The sequence below is a fragment of the Ranitomeya variabilis genome, chromosome 1 (assembly GCF_051348905.1).
Source record: "Ranitomeya variabilis isolate aRanVar5 chromosome 1, aRanVar5.hap1, whole genome shotgun sequence".
Classification (NCBI taxonomy): Eukaryota; Metazoa; Chordata; class Amphibia; order Anura; family Dendrobatidae; genus Ranitomeya; species Ranitomeya variabilis.
In genome coordinates, this window is record NC_135232.1 from 337,480,269 (window position 1) to 337,503,372 (window position 23,104).

General features: G+C 45.5%; 1 protein-coding gene across 1 annotated transcript; it reads left to right on the top strand.

Moving 5' to 3' along the window:
* Window positions 1-2,424: 2,424 nt before the first annotated feature.
* PCK2 (phosphoenolpyruvate carboxykinase 2, mitochondrial) lies at window positions 2,425-15,300 on the top strand. The gene is made up of 10 exons (XM_077299443.1): window positions 2,425-2,842; window positions 11,547-11,801; window positions 11,997-12,181; window positions 12,361-12,564; window positions 12,647-12,834; window positions 12,963-13,125; window positions 13,463-13,681; window positions 13,762-13,899; window positions 14,232-14,327; window positions 14,507-15,300. The coding sequence occupies exons 1-10, from the start codon at window positions 2,814-2,816 to the stop codon at window positions 14,959-14,961; spliced, it is 1,932 nt and encodes a 643-aa protein (XP_077155558.1). The 5' UTR covers window positions 2,425-2,813; the 3' UTR covers window positions 14,962-15,300.
* The last annotated feature ends 7,804 nt before the right edge of the window (window positions 15,301-23,104 follow it).

Sequence of the window (23,104 nt, forward strand, 5' to 3'; positions counted from 1 at the left end):
CACTGCTGGGCTCCTCCAGAGTCAGAGTACACGAGCAGGAACAGGGATATGAGACCAGGGAGCGCTCACTGTGAGAAGCCAGGACCGTCACGGAAGATCAGGAACAGCGCTGGATATGCAGATCGGAGGGTATAACAGTGCACCGAGACAAGGGGGCACCGAAGCGTCCACATTTGCATATCGATTAAAAGTGAATTTATCTGAAACTAGAACACTATCCTATATTCTATAGGGGATAAGTAGCTGAATTAACATTTTGGGGATGACAGATTCCCTTTAAAATGTACATGATGAAATACAGATTCCTTGGATAAAGGAGTTGTCCATAACTAGGACAAGCCCCCTCATACCCCACGCTTGGCCCCAATAAAATAATAAAGCTAATGCCCACCTCTTGTGCCAGCGCCTTTCCTGCGGTGTCAGCACTTGCCTTCCCAGGGCTCCCGTGCAGTTGTTGTGACATGTGACCCCGATGCCCAATCAGCGCTGGCGTCACTGTCTCCGCCTTCGGACAAATCGAACATGAAAAGGAAGTCCGGGCTGCGGCTGCTCTCACTTCCTCTTCATGTTCCGTTCGACAGGAGGCGAGGACAGTGACGTCAACGCTGATTGGGTGACAGGATCACGTGTCACAGCAACAGCACGGGAGGCCTGGAGTGAGCGAGAACCGACACCGCGGGAACGGTGCCGGAACAGGAGGCTTGGAGAGAGCGAGTACCAACACCGCGGGAACGGTGCCGGAACAGGAGGCCTGGAGAGAGAGAGTACTGACACCGCAGGAACGGTGCCGGCACAGGAGGCCTGGAGAGAGCGAGTACCAACACCGCGGGAACGGTGCCGGCACAGGAGGCCTGGAGAGAGCGAGTACCGACACTGCGGGAACGGTGCCAGCACAGGAGGCTTGGAGAGAGCGAGTACCAACACCGCGGGAACGGTGCCGGAACAGGAGGCCTGGAAAAAGCGAGTACCGACACTGCGGGAACGGTGCCGACACAGGAGGCCTGGAGAGAGCGAGTACCAACACCGCGGGAACGGTGCCGGAACAGGAGGCCTGGAAAAAGCGAGTACCGACACTGCGGGAACGGTGCCAACACAGGAGGCCTGGAGAGAGCGAGTACCAACACCGCGGGAACGGTGCCGGAACAGGAGGCCTGGAGAGAGACAGTACTGACACCACAGGAACGGTGCCGGCACAGGAGGCCTGGAGAGAGCGAGTACCAACACCGCGGGAACGGTGCCGGCACAGGAGGCCTGGAGAGAGCGAGTACTGACACCGCGGGAACGGCGCCAGCACAGGAGGCCTGGAGAGAGCGAGTACCGACACTGTGGGAACGGCACCAGCACAGGAGGCCTGGAGAGAGTGAGTACCAACACAGCGGGAACGGTGCCGGCACGGGAGGCCTGGAGAGTGTGAGTACCAACACCGCGGGAATGGCGCTAGCACAGGAGGCCTGGAGAGAGCGAGTACCGACACCGTGGGAACGGTGTCAGCATGGGAGGCCTGGAGAGTGTGAGTAGCAACACCGCGGGAATGGCGCTAGCACAGGAGGCCTGGAGAGAGCGAGTACCGACACCGTGGGAACGGTGTCAGCACGGGAGGCCTGGAGAGTGTGAGTACCAACACCGCGGGAATGGCGCTAGGACAGGAGGCCTGGAGAGAGCGAGTATCGACACCGCGGGAACGGTGCCAGCACAGGAGGCGAGTATAAGCTTTTAAATTAGACAGCACATATTCGTATGATACTCTCATCTGAAGGAGCCCTTACTGCTATACTGCAGTGCTACTCTTGTTATTGGGGCCATGTTATGTCCTTAGGGGAAAACACTTGAATTAAAGGGTTAATCGCATCTGCATACTTGGATGTTGTAGAAACGAGCACTTTTTTCAATTTACAACTTATGAAAATTTGCAGCTGTTCTTGAGATATTAACACTAGTTTGCATCTTGGTTGTCTAGGAAGCCGACCACCGCTGCAGTCTTCAGACAGACGTTCAGTATCTGGTCAGTATTTTACCTCAGTATTTGTGAGCCAAAACCAGGAGTGGGTGAGAAATGCAGAAGTGGTGACGTGTTTCTATTATACTTTTCCTCTGATTGTTCCATTCTTGGTTTTGGCTTACACATACTGAGGTAAAATACTGTACAAATACTGATAGTGTGAAGGTGGCTTAAGACACCCCTTTATTGTATCACCTGGGGTCCTCTCCACCCTGACAGGTCGGCAATGTGGACCTGTCACACACTGCTGCTGAACTCAATGACTACGTGTAGGTATGTGCACATGTGGAGCAGACTGCTAAGAGCAGGACATTGTTACATCAGCTCGGGAGGGGAGGAGGCAGCTCTGGGGGGCAGCCTGTGGAGGGAGGTGACTGGCCGGCTCCTCCACATGTGTGTCGGGGGGTGGGCACGGTGCAGGGCACAGGGGCTCGGCATCCAGCAGCCAATGGTCACATTCCCGGCTCTTCGAGGAAGTTCTGGCCGGGTGGGGGAGGGGCAGGCGGTGACACGATGCCACGGGGTGTGTGCACTTGGGCTGCGGTACAGGATGTAACACACGTAGCGACAAACAAGACCTTTGGTCTAATTTCACCACCCCAAACCGGTCCCCGTGCTGTTCTGCCCCCTGCTGGTGTCCCTACCCCCAGTCCCTCCCTGGCCGGTGTATCCCCGCACCTCCCCCTGCGCCTCATCCTGCGCCTCATCCTGCAGGATCTCACTGTCCGCCTGCAGGATCTCACTGTCCGCCTGCAGGATCTCACTGTCCGCCTGCAGGATCTCACTGTCCGCCTGCTGACTGTCTCCCGCTGCCATGCCCTCCTTCTCAGTGCGTGTGGTGGGGTAAGTGTCCGGGGCACAAGGTGAAGATGACATGTCATTCATTTACTTCGTGCTAGTGATGCCCTGGGACCAGAACCCAGTGTGAAGGGCAGACTGCTCTGCATGGACAGATGATGGTCCTGGTGGCAGGTCCAGGGGTGTATCATGGGCCAGGGTCAGTGTATGTCAGAGGTACATGATGAGGAGGGGCTGGTTAGGTATGATCACAAGCTCTATAACAAATGGTCAGTACCTGGTAAGCATTGCCAAGTGATATGTGATCAGTATATGGTCCGGTACTATGTGATGGGTGTATGGTCAGGACAGGTCCAGTACTATGTGATGGGTATATGGTCAGGACAGGTCCGGTACTATGTGATGGGTGTATGGTCAGGACAGGTCCAGTACTATGTGATGGGTGTATGGTCAGGACAGGTCCGGTACTATGTGATGGGTGTATGGTCAGGACAGGTCCGGTACTATGTGATGGGTGTATGGTCAGGACAGGTCCAGTACTATGTGATGGGTGTATGGTCAGGACGGGTCCGGTACTATGTGATGGGTGTATGGTCAGGACAGGTCCAGTACTATGTGATGGGTGTATGGTCAGGACAGGTCCAGTACTATGTGATGGATGTATGGTCAGGACAGGTCCGGTACTATGTGATGGGTGTATGGTCAGGACAGGTCCAGTACTATGTGATGGGTGTATGGCCAGGACAGGTCCAGTACTATGTGATGGGTGTATGGCCAGGACAGGTCCGGTACTATGTGATGGGTGTATGGCCAGGACAGGTCCGGTACTATGTGATGGGTGTATGGCCAGGACAGGTCCGGTACTATGTGATGGGTGTATGGTCAGGACAGGTCCAGTACTATGTGATGGGTGTATGGCCAGGACAGGTCCAGTACTATGTGATGGGTGTATGGCCAGGACAGGTCCAGTACTATGTGATGGGTGTATGGCCAGGACAGGTCCGGTACTATGTGATGGGTGTATGGCCAGGACAGGTCCGGTACTATGTGATGGGTGTATGGTCAGGACAGGTCCAGTACTATGTGATGGGTGTATGGTCAGGACAGGTCCGGTACTATGTGATGGGTGTATGGCCAGGACAGGTCCAGTACTATGTGATGGGTGTATGGTCAGGACAGGTCCGGTACTATGTGATGGGTGTATGGTCAGGACAGGTCCGGTACTATGTGATGGGTGTATGGTCAGGACAGGTCCAGTACTATGTGATGGGTGCATGGCCAGGACAGGTCCAGTACTATGTGATGGGTGTATGGTCAGGACAGGTCCGGTACTATGTGATGGGTGTATGGTCAGGACAGGTCCAGTACTATGTGATGGGTGTATGGTCAGGACAGGTCCAGTACTATGTGATGGGTGTATGGCCAGGACAGGTCCAGTACTACAGTATGTGATGAGTATTTGGTCAGGACAGGTCCAGTACTATGTGATAAGTGTATGGTCAGGACAGGTCTGGTACTATGTGATGGGTATATGGTCAGGACAGGTCCAGTACTGTGATGGGTGTATGGTCAGGACAGGTCCAGTACTATGTGATGGGTGTATGGCCAGGACAGGTCCAGTACTATGTGATGGGTGTATGGCCAGGACAGGTCCGGTACTATGTGATGGGTGTATGGCCAGGACAGGTCCAGTACTATGTGATGGGTGTATGGTCAGGACAGGTCCAGTACTATGTGATGGGTGTATGGTCAGGACAGGTCCAGTACTATGTGATGGGTGTATGGTCAGGACAGGTCCGGTACTATGTGATGGGTGTATGGTCAGGACAGGTCCAGTACTACAGTATGTGATGAGTATTTGGTCAGGACAGGTCCAGTACTATGTGATAAGTGTATGGTCAGGACAGGTCCGGTACTATGTGATGGGTATATGGTCAGGACAGGTCCAGTACTATGTGATGGGTGTATGGTCAGGACAGGTCCAGTACTATGTGATGGGTGTATGGTCAGGACAGGTCCAGTACTATGTGATGGGTGTATGGTCAGGACAGGTCCAGTACTATGTGATGGGTATATGGTCCGGACAGGTCCAGTACTGTGTGATGGGTGTATGGTCAGGACAGGTCCAGTACTATGTGATGGGTATATGGTCCGGACAGGTCCAGTACTGTGTGATGGGTGTATGGTCAGGACAGGTCCAGTACTATGTGATGGGTATATGGTCAGGACAGGTCCAGTACTATGTGATGGGTGTATGGTCAGGACAGGTCCAGTACTATGTGATGGGTATATGGTCAGGACAGGTCCGGTACTATGTGATGGGTATATGGTCAGGACAATAATTTATGGCCATGGCAGGTTCAATACTGTATGATGGATGCATGTTCAGTTCAGTAAAATATGGTGAGGACAGGCTCAGTAGTAAATGATCAGGTGAGGGTTAGCGCTATATGATCAGTAATACAGTAATATATGATTAGTGTATGACGATGATACATTTCGTACTATTGGGTCTCAGGTACATTATTTGGCAAGGTATGATGTGAGAAAAGTACATGTTCAGGACACGTTCTTGTAACTGGGGTTGCTATAAGATATGGTTGGGTGATCAGAAAGTCTACCAGCACATCTCTGGATTTATGTATAATATTGCATCACCTCCCCATGGTATATGTGCAATGAGACCGAGTCAGCAGTGGAGAAAGCCTTAGCAAACAAACTTGCAGCCTGTGTGGTGTCATAAGATCCTTCATGTAACGATAATAGGCTGTTATAGGAAAGAATGCATGGGCAGCCATCCAGGTACACAAGTCAGTTCATTCAAAGTAGAAAGAGTTGCAAATATTTCTGATAATGCAAATCTGCATTCACCACACATTACAGAACATGATAGGCAGGTATTTGGTCCGGCACAGTCACTACTTATAGTGAAATTGTGGTTATACAGGTCCTTCTCAAAAAATTAGCATATAGTGTTAAATTTCATTATTTACCATAATGTAATGATTACAATTAAACTTTCATATATGATAGATTCATTATCCACCAACTGAAATTTGTCAGGTCTTTTATTGTTTTAATACTGATGATTTTGGCCTACAACTCCTGATAACCCAAAAAACCTGTCTCAATAAATTAGCATATTTCACCCGTCCAATCAAATAAAAGTGTTTTTTAATAACAAACAAAAAAACCATCAAATAATAATGTTCAGTTATGCACTCAATACTTGGTCGGGAATCCTTTGGCAGAAATGACTGCTTCAATGCGGCGTGGCATGGAGGCAATCAGCCTGTGACACTGCTTAGATGTTATGGAGGCCCAGGATGCTTCAATAGCGGCCTTAAGCTCATCCAGAGTGTTGGGTCTTGCGTCTCTCAACTTTCTCTTCACAATATCCCACAGATTCTCTATGGGGTTCAGGTCAGGAGAGTTGGCAGGCCAATTGAGCACAGTAATACCATGGTCAGTAAACCATTTACCAGTGGTTTTGGCACTGTGAGCAGGTGCCAGGTCGTGCTGAAAAATGAAATCTTCATCTCCATAAAGCATTTCAGCCGATGGAAGCATGAAGTGCTCCAAAATCTCCTGATAGCTAGCTGCATTGACCCTGCCCTTGATGAAACACAGTGGACCAACACCAGCAGCTGACATGGCACCCCACACCATCACTGACTGTGGGTACTTGACACTGGACTTCAGGCATTTTGGCATTTCCTTCTCCCCAGTCTTCCTCCAGACTCTGGCACCTTGATTTCCAAATGACATGCAAAATTTGCTTTCATCAGAAAAAAGTACTTGGGACCACTTAGCAACAGTCCAGTGCTGCTTCTCTGTAGCCCAGGTCAGGCGCTTCTGCCGCTGTTTATGGTTCAAAAGTGGCTTTACCTGGGGAATGCGGCACCTGTAGCCCATTTCCTGCACACGCCTGTGCACGGTGGCTCTGGATGTTTCCACACCAGACTCAGTCCACTGCTTCCTCAGGTTCCCCAAGGTCTGGAATCGGTCCTTCTCCACAATCTTCCTCAGGGTCCGGTCACCTCTTCTCGTTGTACAGCGTTTTCTGCCACATTGTTTCCTTCCAACAGACTTACCATTGAGGTGCCTTGACACAGCACTCTGGGAACAGCCTATTTGTTGAGAAATTTCTTTCTGGGTCTTACCCTCTTGCTTGAGGGTGTCAATGATGGCCTTCTTGACATCTTTCAGGTCGCTAGTCTTACCCATGATGGGGGTTTTGAGTAATGAACCAGGCAGGGAGTTTTTAAAAGCCTCAGGTATCTTTTGCATGTGTTTAGAGTTAATTAGTTGATTCAGAAGATTAGGGTAATAGGTCGTTTAGAGAACCTTTTCTTGATATGCTAATTTATTGAGACAGGTTTTTTGGGTTATCAGGAGTTGTAGGCCAAAATCATCAGTATTAAAACAATAAAAGACCTGACAAATTTCAGTTGGTGGATAATGAATCTATAATATATGAAAGTTTAATTGTAATCATTACATTATGGTAAATAATGAAATTTAACACTATATGCTAATTTTTTGAGAAGGACCTGTACATGGTGCCCATAGTATACTGCGATTACATATACCCAGGACAGGCTCCAGCAGTGCGGATAGCTCGGCAGCATGGGATGTAGAGGATGCAGTTGCTCCCCTGTGTGTGAGTGATTCCTGTCTGATACATCACAGTTTAGAGATGGTCATGGCTGAGAATTAGGGTTCATTCAGACGAGTGCGGTCCATGTTAAAAATGGATAACGGATTAATAACACAGCTATGCAGAAGACAGTTATTTTCACATAGACTCATTGTCCATGTGAGAAGAAATGACAGCATGCACTAGTCTCTAATGTATATCAGGTGAGACTAGCCTATTCAACTCTATGGGTGCGCAGAAAAAAAATGAAGCCCACACAGATCATCCATCTTGCATCTGATTTTATTCAACAGATATTGAAATAATTAACATATGAAATGGTATTTGGTATTGTTAGTATCATTAACTGTTGATGTATAATAAGGGATATAAGAGACAGACGTACACAGATGACACACAGGTGGAATATCGATGAAAATCGGCCAATTCTTTTTTCTGGGATGGAAAACGGATGATTTTTGTGTCACCCATGACAGCACCAGCGAGAGAGGAGCTTCGCCCTTCAAGGACAGGAAACCTTCAAGATAAAAAGGAGGCGCTTCTCTCCACATCAGTGGATTCCTGTCCTCGACGGCGGAGCCTTCTTGACGGCGGCAGGATAAGGAGAAAGAAGTGGATGAATTCCCAGACCAGGGCCGTCTGGTGTTCCAGCAGGGCACAGTCTCTGCTGCCACGATGCCTGGATGCTGGAAGCTCCTCGGGGGGCCCAATGGGGTCTCATCCGTCCGGTAACCGCGCAGTTCCCAGATCCGCAGATTACGGGGCGCAAACCGGATGTCACGCCCCTATGACGTGCACCGGGACCTTTCACCCGGAGCTGAGCTTCCAGTGGGCTGTACCCAAAGCTTCAGGAGCGCACCAGCCGGCAGATCCCGGGTTGTGATATACTTTATACTTAAGGAGGATCGCCGGTCAGGCAGGGCGCTTGTGTCCGCTATGGAGTCACAACAGCCCCCTATACAGCAGCAGCACCTGGAGGAGCCTCAGCCACAGCGTCTCCCATCTCGGCAAAAGCATCCCCAGGGAAGTCAGCAGCTATGTCACTGCTCTCTCCATCACCCACATCATTGCCAATCTCCAATACACACATCTCCAGTACACACACAGCACCACATACACACACGCACACAGACAGACACACAGCACCACTCACCTCTCTGCATGTTTCCCGCAGCCGCACCACATCCCGGAAGCATCTTCCTCGCCAGCAGCTTTCTGTCTGAAACAGCCGCGCGCTGAATGATGACATCATCCAGCCGCGCTGTGTCAGAAAGGAAGTGCCGGGCAGGACGCCATTGGATCCCTGCAGCTCCACTCTGCTGCCAAGCTGCAGGGATCGCTCCCTGCCGCTGATTGCCTCAGGCTATGTGCACACGTTCAGGTTTTTTCACGTTTTTTCCGCCCTAAAAACGCTATTAAAACTCATTAAAAACGCATGCATTATGCATTCTATCATTTAGAATACATTCTGCATGTTTTGTGCACATGGATGCGTTTTTTTCAGCGAAAAAAAAGCATCGTGGTAAAAAAATGAGCATGTTCATTCATTTTGCGGATTTTCTGCGTTTTTCCTGCAATTCTATGCATCTGGGAAAAAACGCACAAAAAACGCATCAAAAACGCGTCAAAAAACGCATGCGGATTTCTGGCAGAAATTTCCGTTTTTTTGTCAGGAAAATTTCTGCAAGAAATCCTGACATGTGCACATACCCTCAGGGTTAGCTGCCCTGCAGGGGCCCAATATAGCTGCACCGGCTTTACATGCGGGCAGTGTTAGCCTCAGCCTGCGGCTGACACTGCCCGCTATTAAAGTGAAATGAATGTTCACTCCTCTCCACGCCCATGGAAGCGTGAATATTCACTTCTCTTGTCTCCAGCTGCTGCTCCGCTGGCACCGGGCCGGCCCCCTTGACTCAGGGGCCCCATATCTGCTGGGTGTGCCGCTATTAGCGACACACCACTGTCTGGGGACCCCTGGAGCAAGGTACACGGCGACTTTGTATGCGATTGTCGCATGCAAATTTTTATCTCTGGCCTTAGACAAGCAAGTCCTTGCAACAATATAAACGTTTAAAGGCAAACACTGATAACAACATTAAAATGATCATGCTTATTTTCATGATAAAGTGCATGTTCTATTGTTGACTGCAGATTGAAGCTTGCAGGATATGTCAACCAATCCATGGAGTCACCGACTTTTGTGTGGATGACAATGCCGCAATTCAACAGATTCGCTGTGGCCATGATCTCTGCATCAGTTGCCCAGACTCTATTACGAGAAATGCCAGAGGTGTTCACATAGTCATTCACATTTTGATTCAATCATCTTCTGTCCGTGTAATGTAACTCCACCAACACATACTGTAAGGCCGGGGTCACACTTGTGAGTTCAATGTGAGAAACTCGTGCGAGTCTCTCTCATCAATACCCGGCACTGCCGCCGGCACTCAGGACCGGAGTGTGTGGCTGCATGTATTTCTATGCAGCTGAACGCTCCGGTCCCGAGTGCCGGCGGCAGTGCCGGGAATTGATGCGAGAGACTCGCATTGAACTTGCAAGTGTGACCCCGGCCTAAGTGTAAACCTACTTGCTGCCTTTGTAGTTATTCTGTAGAACAACTACAGCAAGAAAAACACACCAATAATCGGGCTTGGAGGCGTATAGTTTAGCCAAGGCTACAGTATACCCGGGGTATACTCTGGCCTAGGCCACTTTATCCCCAGGCATAGCCTGGCCCAGGCTATTTTACACCCCCAGGGGGTATATTCTGGCCTGGAGGGGTATACTTTGCCCTAGGCCAGAATATACCTGGGGTATACTCTGGCCTAGGCCACTTTAACCCCGGGCATAGTCTGGGACGGGGTATATTCTGGCCCTTACACCGGCTTTGTACATTGTGTACATCGGGAATAACGTGTTAAAATCTGATCAATGGTGGGGGACCCTACCAATCTGATATTCATGTCACTGATCTGATATTCATAACTTTTAACTCTGATGTATATTCCTCTTGGACTTGATGGCTACCCAAGGCTTCACTTGAAAGGGATGTCAGAAGGATCAATCCTCCTGAGCCATCTGTATGGGCATGTAGGTCATAGGAATCTGAATAAAATGGTACCTTGATAGCTGATTTGAAGTCTTAGTCCTGAGAAATCCACATTTTTCTTAATATGTGTGTAGGTAATTTGTAGATGGGGAGCGCAGATTGTCAGTCATTACGTGTCTCATCGGATCGCAGATATCAAGGTATAATTTTATTTCTATGAGCTACATGTCCATATAGATGACTTAGGAGGGTTGATTCTTCTGAGAAATGTATGCATTATATTTCTAATATAAATAATGTGCGTGTATGTTTGTGTGTGTATATGTATGTATAATACATACATACATAATATATATATAATGTGTGTGTTACAGAGAGTGTAGAATAAGTAAAATTGTGCTTTTGCCTAGTATGTCATGACCTCAAGTAATTTCAGAATATACTAAGATACCCCTTGCTTCCTTGATCAGTATACTGATTTAATAGCAGTGTATTTAAAGACTGATAAATGAAGCTTTGGTAGGTAAATGCTGAGGACATGTTTGTCCTGTGTTTCTGCATATCTTGTCAATGAACTTAGCACTTTGTACGTGCTGTTTATCGACTGCTAGGGTTAAAGGTTGCAGGTGGAGGAACGTAATTGCAGGAGTTTAGCAAAACAAGATGCATAGAGCCTCTGACTTAGATGACTCAGTCATTTATTTTTTCCCAAGGACTCTATAATAAAATGTTTTAACATCTACACAGCTTTCAGTGCAATAGCGCCTCCCAGTGGTAAAATTACTGTGAAAAATGATAAAGCAGCCTTCTAGTAGAAAAATGCTGCATGACTATTAAGATAAAGAATCCCGCTAGATATGAAAGCATTGTGAATGTTCAACATTCAAAAAAACTGCATACGTGATTGACCAGTCTAGATGGAGGACACTCTGTACATGAATTATTTCCATTCCCAGTTGGAGAAGATATTAAACTTTTAGATGCTTTTTTTTTAAAGGTGGAGAGAGTTTTAAGAAATGTCAAATTTCTTCTCTGCACAGGCCATGCTCCCGGGCTGTACAAGCATGGGTGCAGTCACAGCAGGTAAGCAGTCGAAACGCCCATGCCCTGCGGGTCCTGAGTGGTCAGATAGAGCGACTTCCTCCTGCTGTCCGAGAATTTGTGATAAGAGGAGCTGAACTCTGTGACCCCCAAAACATCCACATATGTGATGGCACCGCCTCCGAAAATGACACCATCCTTACTGTATTACAACAAGAGGGTATGATAAAGAAGCTGCACAAGTACCCCAACTGGTGAGTCTGGTTTTTAGCTTTTGTTCCCCATCATCACACCCCGATTCCCCTGCCTGTAACCTTACAAGTCCAGTGTTTAGCATTAATTTATAATTCTGCCTGCATGCGTATTATAGTCTAATGCTTGTCGTCCCTGTTTGGGTGTCTTTGACATCTCTTCCTTTTTCTTATCGCTTCTTGTTCTTATCTCTCCAGCTGGTTGGCTAGAACTGACCCAAAGGATGTTGCTCGAGTGGAGAGTAAGACAGTGATAGTAACTAATAACAAGCGGGACACTGTTCCGATTCCTGCAGAAGGAGCCGCAGGGCAACTGGGGAACTGGATGTCCCCCGGAGATTTTGAGAGAGCCAAAAATGATCGTTTTCCTGGTTGCATGAAAGGTCTGTAAAATACTGTGAGCTTATTTTATTCCTGATGTGTGGTTACTTGCCAGTCTGTAGTGTCCATCCATGGCTACCAGGCTTATCCCAACTGACAGAATGCATGTAGTTCGTGTGAAAATAGCTACTTAATTAGTTGTGTTAATTGGTCATGGTTTGACTTCCTTCTCTTTCCCTAGGTCGTACGATGTATGTATTACCATTCAGTATGGGCCCGGTTGGCTCCCCTCTATCTAAATATGGGGTTCAGCTCACGGACTCCCCATATGTAGTTGCCAGCATGCGCATCATGACACGTATGGGTGCACCAGTCTTGGACGCACTGGGAGATGGTGACTTTGTAAAATGTTTACACTCTGTGGGGCAACCACTGCCCCTGAAAGGTAAGAATATTCCCACAGAATTATTGAGTTTACAGTATACAGCTGCAACTACTAAACAGGTGTCTTTATGTCTTCTGTACAGCTCCTCTGGTGAATTCATGGCCCTGCAACCCTGAAAAAACACTTATTGCTCACGTTCCTGATAACCGTGAGATCATCTCTTTTGGTAGTGGATATGGAGGAAATTCTCTCTTGGGAAAAAAATGCTTCGCTCTGCGCATAGCCTCCCGAATTGCCAAGGATGAGGGATGGTTGGCTGAGCATATGCTGGTGAGAGAGGAGCCTTTAGCCCCTTGTACACTCTCTCCTGCACTAGATCCTCTGTCTTCTGTTTCCTGAGCCATCTTGTCTGTGCTGTTTGTACATTGTCCTGTTGTGGGGTTTCTTTCCCATATTAGATTTTGGGGATCACAAACCCTGCTGGTCGTAAGAGATATATCGCTGCAGCTTTCCCAAGTGCCTGCGGGAAAACAAATCTTGCAATGATGCGGCCAGCGTTGCCTGGCTGGAAAGTACAATGTGTGGGGGATGACATTGCCTGGATGAAATTTGATAGTGAAGGTTTGTAATCTATTATTTATTTGATATGCTTATATAGAGTCATTAATTCCACTGCGCTTTACAGACATTATCATCACTGTCCCCATTGAAGCGCATAATCTAAACCTCCTATCAATATGTCTTTGGAGTGTGAAATATGGAGAAAACATATAAACTCCCTGGGATTTGAACCCAGGACCCTAGCACCTCAAGGCCGCCATACTGCCCAATTATGGATGTGAAGGCAATAAATAACCACAGTAGTACAAAATTTTCCCCTGATTGACATCATCATGTACCAAAGATTGTGTTGTTAAACTTTCCCCTAATATAGCTAAAACTTTTATTTTCTTAATAGGGCGCCTTCGGGCTATCAACCCAGAGAATGGCTTTTTTGGTGTGGCTCCTGGAACGTCAGTAAAAACAAATCCCAATGCCTTGCATACAGTGGAAAAGAATACCATCTTCACTAATGTGGCAGAGACAAGTGATGGAGGTGTATACTGGGAAGGATTAGACCAAGATCTTCCACCTGGCGTGACAGTCACATCCTGGCTAGGAAAACCTTGGAAGAAAGGTGAGGCAAACAGTCTTCTTCTATACAAGTATTGTTTCATGACGCTTCCAGCTTATGTAAAGCAAGTTTCTTTTTTACAGGAGATAAAGAACCCAGTGCACACCCTAACTCTCGTTTCTGCGCCCCTGCTGCTCAGTGCCCTATTATGGATGAAGCTTGGGAGTCACCAGAGGGTGTTCCTATAGATGCTATTATCTTTGGTGGGAGAAGGCCTGAGGGTAAGGCATTTTCTGAATTTACTTGACTTATAGTCTCCATCAATATGTGAATATGGGAGTTAAGCATTGAAATGTTCATAATTGTAGAATTTCATCTATGTCTGGTATCATTTTTACACCAATCAGAATTGACTATGACCACATTGGCCATACATGCACAGTATGATATCTACATTTTGGGGAGCTTAAGTAACGTTTTCTAACAGGGTGACAGAACAGCACATGTGGCATTCAGAAAACACTGCCCTTTCTCCGATACCACAGATACATTTATACTAGATGTTACTAAAGGTAATAAGTAATCGTATAAAGAAATAAATGTTTTTTTCAAGGTGTACCTCTGGTCTATGAGAGCTTTGACTGGAGCCATGGAGTGTTTGTTGGAGCAGCCATGAGGTCTGAGGCTACTGCAGCTGCAGAACACAAAGGTAAGTGTGAAAGCCTAACATGTCACCATAACAACATTATCTTGTTCATTTCTTCTATTGCAAATATTTATTCTTGATTTCTATTCTTTGTACTTCTCCAATTTGCTCCAATTCTGGTTTCTAATTTTGTTGTATTACCATTTTATTTATTATATTTCACTCATGTATCTTTTATGTAGGCAAAGTTATCATGCACGATCCTTTTGCAATGAGACCCTTCTTCGGATATAATTTCGGCCATTACCTTTCTCACTGGCTGAGTCTGCAAAAAAGACCAGGACTACGTCTTCCCAAAATCTTCCATGTTAACTGGTTCCGAAAAGATGACAAAGGACAGTTCTTATGGCCAGGCTTTGGGGAGAATTCCAGGGTACTAGACTGGATCTTCCGTAGGGTAGAAGGAGAAGAGAGTGCTCGACAAACACCCATTGGATATCTTCCTGCTGAGGGGGCATTGAACCTAGAAGGGCTAGGTGCCGTCGATACAAACCAGCTGTTTTCCCTCCCCAAAGGATTCTGGGAAAAAGAAGTGCAAGAAGTTGGAAAATACCTGAAGGAGCAAGTGCCTGATGACTTGCCTCCACAAATTATGCAAGAGCTCAATGGTCTGGACACCAGGGTGAAAAGCATGTGAAAGCAATAATAACTGAATGAAAAAGCCATAAAAATAGTGAGGAACGTTTCTCAAAGTTTGTGGAGATGAAGTGCCTTATTTCACACTTCTATCACTTCAGGGAAAATAAAACCATGACCTTCTTATAACAAGCTATCAATTTGGCCAAATATTTTTGCAAATACTAAGCCAAGTAAATCAGCCTATGCAGCAAAGCAAAGCACAGTTGTACAGTATAACGGTTCCATAAATCTCAATCTGACCAGTTCCATGGATATGACCTCAGGAATTCTTTGGGTTTATTTTTTTTTAGCCTTTCCATCTTTGTTTTTTTTAATGGGAATAAAAATGTTTTTCTTATTTGTGGTCTTCTTCATTTAACCACCTTCATCACCCATAAAGCACCACTCCGAGGTTATTTTTCTATTTCACCACCAGTGTGATATTACTAATGCATGTTCCCTGCCCATATTAAAATACTTACTAACCACTGTCTTCATCTTTTATCTATTCGGTCGTTTTCTGCTGGTTGTGACCTGCCGGTTTGCTACAGTGTTTGTCGAAGGTCACTTCTCAATGTAAGTCTTTAAGATCCAGAACAAGGCTATTATAGACTTGCTGATTTATGGACAGTCGGGGCTGTGGTCACAAGATGGCGGAACGGTCCAGGAGTAGTGCCAGGAAGAGTAGAAGATGATGGCTGGTAAATATATTGCTAAGGGTAGAGAACATGCATTGGTAATACCATTCCAGGGGTGTTATTAAAAAAATGCTGGATTGGAATTTTAAAGGTTACCTATCATGAAAACTCATCGCTAATTTGTATTATTGTAATATATTCCACATAAAAAACCTTATCTAAATATAATTAAATTGATAGCTAAAGGCATTTACACACCATGGGAAGGGCAAACGCATGGTATGCAAATTCGACTATCTGCTGAAAGTCATTGACAGCTCCCAACGTTCTTAGCGGAGATACATCACTCTAATGTCCAGAAGTGATCCATCTGCTCTAAACACTGTGATCTCAATGCCTAGAGCAGACAGATCATGTTCAGGGCTGTTACCGGTAATCTGTGTGCTTCTGCCAGGGACATAGTTTCACCTTGTTTGAAGGGTTTTCCCTGCATCTCCAAAGCGCTTTACTGTCTATTATTATCACACTGGTCTCTGATCAGTTTGAGAACATTATGAACAGAGCAGAAACCAGTAATAGACAGGGAAAAGTCCTAATAAAGGAGCACTATGCCCCTGACAGTAGTGCTTCCTGTTTCTTGTGCCTGAGCATGTGCATTAGTAGTATTCGTGCTGCAGAGGAGTCAATGAGAAGCCGTGTCATCCACAAGGTCGCACAGAAAAGGAAAATTGTGGAAAATCCACGTTGCTGGGAATCAAAGAGTTTGTGATTTGTATTTTGTCAACGTGTTGCAAAGTATTACACACCTCTTCATTAGGACCAAAAACCATGATTGATTCTGTGATTTCTTTGGTCTGAGGACCCTTTGGACCTGTAGCAGCTGAATTTATATGCCTTAATAATGCTGTGTGAACACAACCAGACCAGGTTAGTGTAAATCATGTACCGAGGGTGTTTATTCAGGATACAGCGGCATCACAGATGAGAAAATAACTAATTTCCACACAGCCCACTGTCAGAAACTAGTTTGCTTAGAAATGAAGAAAATACATTAAACAAACATTTTGCCAGAAGGCTATATCCACTGTACTGGACAGCTCGGCCCCCAAGAGAACTGTTTTTTCCTATTTACTCTTTGGGAATGTACCTGTTGGCGTGCCCGTCTGAACCGGCCACCGTTACCTTATTACACCCTGAGAGCAAACTGGCTTAATTGAGTACGAAGCACGGGCTCGCCTGCGGTCTAGCACATGGTGGCTGACGGCTAAAAACTGATGTGTGAAAGAGGCCTAACTAACTAAAGGCTTAGTTGCGGCTTTCTCTCTCTCTTGGCACCAATATATATATTGTGTTGTGCTCACATTTGCTTACTGCGCCGTCGCAGTGGACTTTTAGTGTTTCTTACCGCCGGTTCTGCTCCAAACGACACAATGAGGATGCCTGAATCTGCCGCTGCTCTTTACTCAGACTGGTGCTGTCACGAGGGATTTTCACCACATCCCTCTCCAGCACAACCTTATTCACTCCTCATTCCTGCAGACCCTGCTCAAGATGGCCGCCTGCCAATCTCAGTCGCACTTCAGTTTTCCAACTGACGCTGGGGGCGGCTCAAACTGGTTATCTCCCTGTGTGCCTGCTGACTTAGGCTACGTTCACATTTGCGTTGTGCGCCGCAGCGTCGGCGCCGCAGCGCACAACGCAAACAAAAACGCGGCAAAACGCACGCTAAAACGCTGCGTTTTGCGCCGCATGCGTCGTTTTTGCCCGCAAGTTGGACGCAAAAAAAATGCAACTTGAAGCGTTTCTTGCGTCCAACGCTTGCGGCCATGCGGCGCAAAACGCAGCACAACGCATGTCCATGCGCCCCCATGTTAAGTATAGGGGCGCATGACGCATGCGGCGCCGCTGCGGCGCCCGACGCTGCGGCGCTGACCGCAAATGTGAACGTAGCCTTACAGGTGACAGTCGTATGAATCCGCAAACCGCTGCCATCTGGGGGCCAAAACACCATTAATTATATAAAGAAACAAATCTATTGACAGATTATTCAGGAGTGAGTACAGTTACATTTCTCTTCAATTATACTGCCATGGTGAGCCGACACACATCTCACATTAGCATAACCTTTATTAACATTTCATTGTCTACCGGATAAGACCCTATTGCCCTGTTTTCTGCTCCCTGGTTTTTATTTATCCACAAGATAGCAGCACGCTTCCAATAAAAAGTATATACAGGTGCTTCTCACAAAATTAAAATATCATCAAAAAGTTAATTTATTTCAGTTCTTCAATGCAAATCAACTGTATATAAATCAACAGTTTTTAAATAGATATGGACTTTTAAAGCAATTAGTATGTAAAACAAGTATATAGATGTTTAATTGCATATTTTTATTAACAAAAGTGATTTTTTTTTTTTTTTTTAAACTGGTCCTCTTTAAATTCTATATGTAGCATTATGTGCTGCTGTATTTTACCCAACTGCAGGTTGATCTAGTTTGTTTGTTTTATTTCATTACTAAAAATAATAAGGTTGGTGTCACACTTGCGTGTGCAATGCGAGAATCTTGTGAGAGTCTCTCACATCAATTCTGGCCACTGGCGGTGGCGGTTCGGACCGTAGCGTTCAGCTACATAGAAATACATGCAGCCGCACACTCTGGTCCCCAGTGCCAGTGGCAGTGCTTGGCATTGATGTGAGTTTCTCGCATTGCACACACAAGTGTGACCCCGGCCTAAGAGTTCATGTGGGCAATACCACCAACACAGAGAAATGACAGGTACAGAATACTAAATTATGAATAATCAAACATTTTTATGGGTAATATGACAAACCAGCAAGAATGCATGATCAAACCAGGGAATAATGGCCGACCCGTGCCAGCCCTTCTATGTTGTGTAACAACATGGAGAGGGGAGAAAGTGGGAAGCAGAAGCATGGAGGCGGAGGAGGGTGTAAGAAACCCAAGTTCTGAGCGTGAGACAGGACATAGTAGAATGAAGATGAACCATTGTGGGTTGTATGAATAATACACTACAAGACATCAGGATAACAAAATAGAGCAAAAAGAGTCAAAAATGGAAGTCTGATGTCTTCAGTAGGATGGAGGAGACACACTACATATGATGAAACGGGCACTGCCAATAGCTGACTGTCTTTCAGGGCATCATCATGGAAAACCATAGAGTAGGACTTAGTGGCAGTGGTGTTCTATCCAGACCCCTTTAAGACCATGAGCATTTTGTGATCTACATTGGTAAACAACATGGAGATTAAAAGCAGATCATTTTTCCATAAATAGAGCAATGCAAACACGTGCCACCATTATTAAGTGTAAAATAAAACACTTTAAAGGAATAACGCTATGTACTGAGGTGTAATAAGACCCATAATTCACCTGATAGAAGACAAGTCCTAAAGGGGGAAGATCAGTAATCTGCCACATCCAGGATATATGTCCATTTACATATGCTACAGCTGGTGTAGACTAGGCTCTGTAAGAATAGCGGAAGGGTAGATCCAGATGATCTATTGCATGATCATTACATCCCACTGCCCACAGTAATGACCAAGCCCATACTGGCCTCCAATTTACTGATGATCCCCCAAGAGGCAATTTGCAAGCCCAACCCGCTACATAGGCCAACTGCACGACTACTTGACACCACAAACATGATTGCCAATCTGTCCCCTTTATCAGCATCTCTCTGCCTCTCTTCATTGCTGTGGCGCATTGTTCCATCATTACAACATATATTCACAGGTCGTCCTTTTATAAGACAGGTGAGAAACCATTCTTGCTTGTAGCTATGCTGATAAATACACTATTTTACTTGTATAGCGCCATCGTATTCCAACGCGCTTTACACACAATCAGCACTGTCCCTATTGGGGCTCATGGTCTGGAGGGTGTGAGGAGACCGGATGAAACGCAGGAAGAGTATAAAAACTCCCCGCAGATGTTGTGTTTGGTGGGATTTGAATCCAGATCCCCAGTTCTGCAAAGCAACAGTGCTAACCACTGAGCTGCCTACGATGTACTTATGCCCACCAAGTACTGAGCCCACCAGTGCAGCAACCCAGGACCAAAACGGTACAATTCTTCTATAACAGAACATCACAATGCCTAAAATATACATATTCATCACTGTGACCCAGGGTAAGAACAAATAATGCAGTATTCGCTCAGCTCAGCATTCTCCCAGACAACTAAACAGTTTCTACAATGGAACGTGTAATCCTATTTCTCGTCAGCAGGATATATGGTTTCTACACTTACTGATAATATGCTAATTATGGTAAGGAAGGCCTTAGTGGATTGTTCCTAACTGAGCAATATACGGTACAAAATTATTCCAGGTTCGTATTGTGGTTCAGGACACAGGAGTAGTGGAAAAGGATAAGTAGTCTTAATCATACTAAAATTTCTGTTTTTATTTTTTGGTCCAAAGGTTGGTTGGATGGTTGCTTCCAACTGGAGGGCAGTAACTACAGACTTATCCATCTAATATTTTTTAAGAAATGCATCCATTTCCTTTTACTAGTGATTTGGAGGATCACATAGTCTCAAACCTGCAGTGTGGCATTTTCACTGCTACTTACAGTAAAAGGCATCTAGATATTTTTAAACCCATCGTGCTCTGATAGTTACACAATAATTTTTCAATTTAGTTGATAAGTCAGAAGATAATTGTCACATTGAAACGTGCTTAGCCGATTCTCATTACCTCTATGTAACCCCATTACAGGAGAGTAATGTGTTCTGCAAAGAGTGTAATTATCATTTATAGCAGTGACTGGTGATTTTCTCTACAAGGCTTTATTCTACTACACAGCATAGGTCAATATAAATGATGTCCATTGGGAAAAATAGTGCTGCATGTGCTTACAATAAGCCCCTAGTGACTGGATGGTTGTAAATAGGCAGAAATCATTACCTGTTGGCAGAGTCAGACTGAAGAACATTGGGTTCACCAGAGGATTTGATTTTGAAGGCCCACCTTTCTCCCTCACTCAAGAGCCCAAAAGTAGCCTCAAGATTTGCACTATTAATTCTCCTGAAAGAGAAGTCAGGGCCCGCCGGAGGATTCTCCGATTCTCAGGTGGGCCAGTCCAGTCCTGCCTGTTGGTAGGACATATTCGTACTGTAATTGTATACCAATGATTCCATCTACGACTATGATTTCATACTGACTTCTCTCCATATGGTGCGGAATTTCCACTATTTCTGTCTTTTTGCAAGATTACTGAAAATGCAATGGTTTGCACAAAATATGATTAAAAGGAAAAGTACCTTATAATATTTGTAAAACCTATCCAGCATACTTCCTTGATGGTAATATTGTGATAAATATTGTGTGGGGGTAGTTATAATACTCTAATATATTTTGTGCTTTGTCTTGTTCTGAATTAAATTTCCAAATCATTCTCCTTCAGTTCTAAGTTCCTGATCTATTTTCTAGTGCAATGCCTCTGTTATTCATCTATCTGATAAATGACTGCTCTTTGTGAAGCTCACTCAGCGAGTAAATGCGTGAGTAAGGAAGCCTATACACATTGGATCAAATTTGTATGAAATGGTGGAGTTTGACCACAACAAACAGTCGACAGCTGGTTTGGTGAAACAAACGGTCCTTTGTTTCAATTGATGATTGTTTGAAATGTTGGATTCTTTCAGCCGATGATCTGCACTGCGTGTATAGTTATGCAGAGTTACAGCTATACCTGCCACAGGCAAAGCCTAAAGCCATCCATAAACATTAGATGGCTTTCGGACGAATGATGCTTCAGCCAAACAAAAAAAAAAGCCATGTCAGACAACTTTCCCATACCCAGAAGCACTCAGCCGAATGAGCCCTTCTGTGTTCTTTATGAGAAAACCACTGGCTGACGTGTTCGATGGCAGCTTGTCTCTGGAGAACAATGCAATCGGTAGTCCAAAATTAGACATCAACTGACATCTTCACTGACAATCAGTCGACTGGCGCTCATATACACATTAGTCAGCTGGACCCGTCGATATTAGCGACATTAGTATAGGGGCCTCAAGGAGACCCACACACAATTGAAAGCTGTTGGTTTGGCCAATTTCTCCAGACTCCTCCTTACCCACAAGTGCTCACTTTGCAGAGTGCCCCTTGGTTGCATGTGCATGTGTATTCACCCCTTTTGCTATGAAGCCCCTAAAAATTTCTGGTGCAATTATCTTCATAAATCACATGCTTAGTGAAAGGAAGTCGACCAGTGCAAAATCTAAGTGTCACATGGTCTGTCAGTATATACACACCTTTTCTGAAAGGCCACAGAGGCTGCAACATCATTAAGCAAGAGGCACCACTAACCAAACAACATCATGAAGACCAAGGAGATCTCCAAGCAAGTCAGGGACAAAGTTGTTGAGAAGTACACGTCAGGGTTTGGTTATAAAAAACATATCCCAATCTTTTCCTTTAGGTCCATGTTAAATATATGACCTGTATGAGATGGCTATAACTAGGTCGTAACATTCCACATAATTCCCCCCCCCCCTTTTGTCTGAGTCTGTGTGCTTGTTTGTAAAATTTTACTCTTTACTTGAAAATGTTTAACTATTACTATAGTATAAGATTGATTGTTAACCTGTAAATGATAGTGAAAAATCTAAAATGCCTAATTATTTTTTCTTTTCCTGTAAAATTAGAAACATTTTCAATAAAAATTACAATTTAAAAAAATATCCCAATCTCTGATGATCCCCTGGAACACCATCAAATGGAAAGAACATGGTAGCACAACAAATCTGTCAAGAGAGGTGCGCCCACCAATACTCTCAGCCTTGGCAAGGAGGGCATTAATCACAGGCAGCACAGAGGCCAAAGGTAACTCTGATGAAGCTGCAGAGTTCCCAAGCAGAGACTGAAGTATTTGTCCATACAACCACAATAGGCCTTACACTCCATAAACGTAGCCAAAGAGGGGGACAAAAAGACTTTACTTACACAAAAATTGTAAAGCTCGTTTTAAGTTTGCTAAACGACATGTGGGAGACTCCCCAAATGTATGGAGGAAGGTGCTGTGGTCAGATGAGACCAGAATTGAACATTCTGGCCACCAAGTTAAACGCTACATCTGGCACCAAACCAATACAGCTCATCACCTCAAGAACAGCATCCCCACAGTGAAATATGGTGGTGGCAGTATCATGATGTGGGGATGTTTCCGGCAGCAAGGATAGGGAAAATGGTCTGAGTTGATGGGAAAATAGATGGTGCGAAAAAAACTGTTTCAGTCTCAGTGATTTGAGACTGGAACGGAGGTTCACCTTCCAACAAGACAATGACTCAAAGCATACTGCTAAAGCAACACTCGAGTGGTTTAAGGGGAAACGTGTAAATTAGTGTTGATAGAATAGCTGCTGCTGCGGCACTGAACATCTGTTTATCAGGAGCGCTCCAGGTAACCAGGATCCTGGGGCTCCTATTTAGTAAGCGCTATAGCTATTCGGGTAAGCACTTATCCGAAGCTGTTCGATCAACACTACAC

Bases quoted from the DNA above. Each gene is read 5' to 3' on its own strand.
- PCK2 (XM_077299443.1), top strand. From the start codon at position 2,814: ATGCCCTCCTTCTCAGTGCGTGTGGTGGG. The intron at 2,843-11,546 runs GTAAGTGTCCGG...TTCTCTGCACAG, and splicing joins TTCTCAGTGCGTGTGGTGGG to GCCATGCTCCCGGGCTGTAC. The intron at 12,182-12,360 runs GTCTGTAAAATA...CTCTTTCCCTAG, and splicing joins TTTTCCTGGTTGCATGAAAG to GTCGTACGATGTATGTATTA.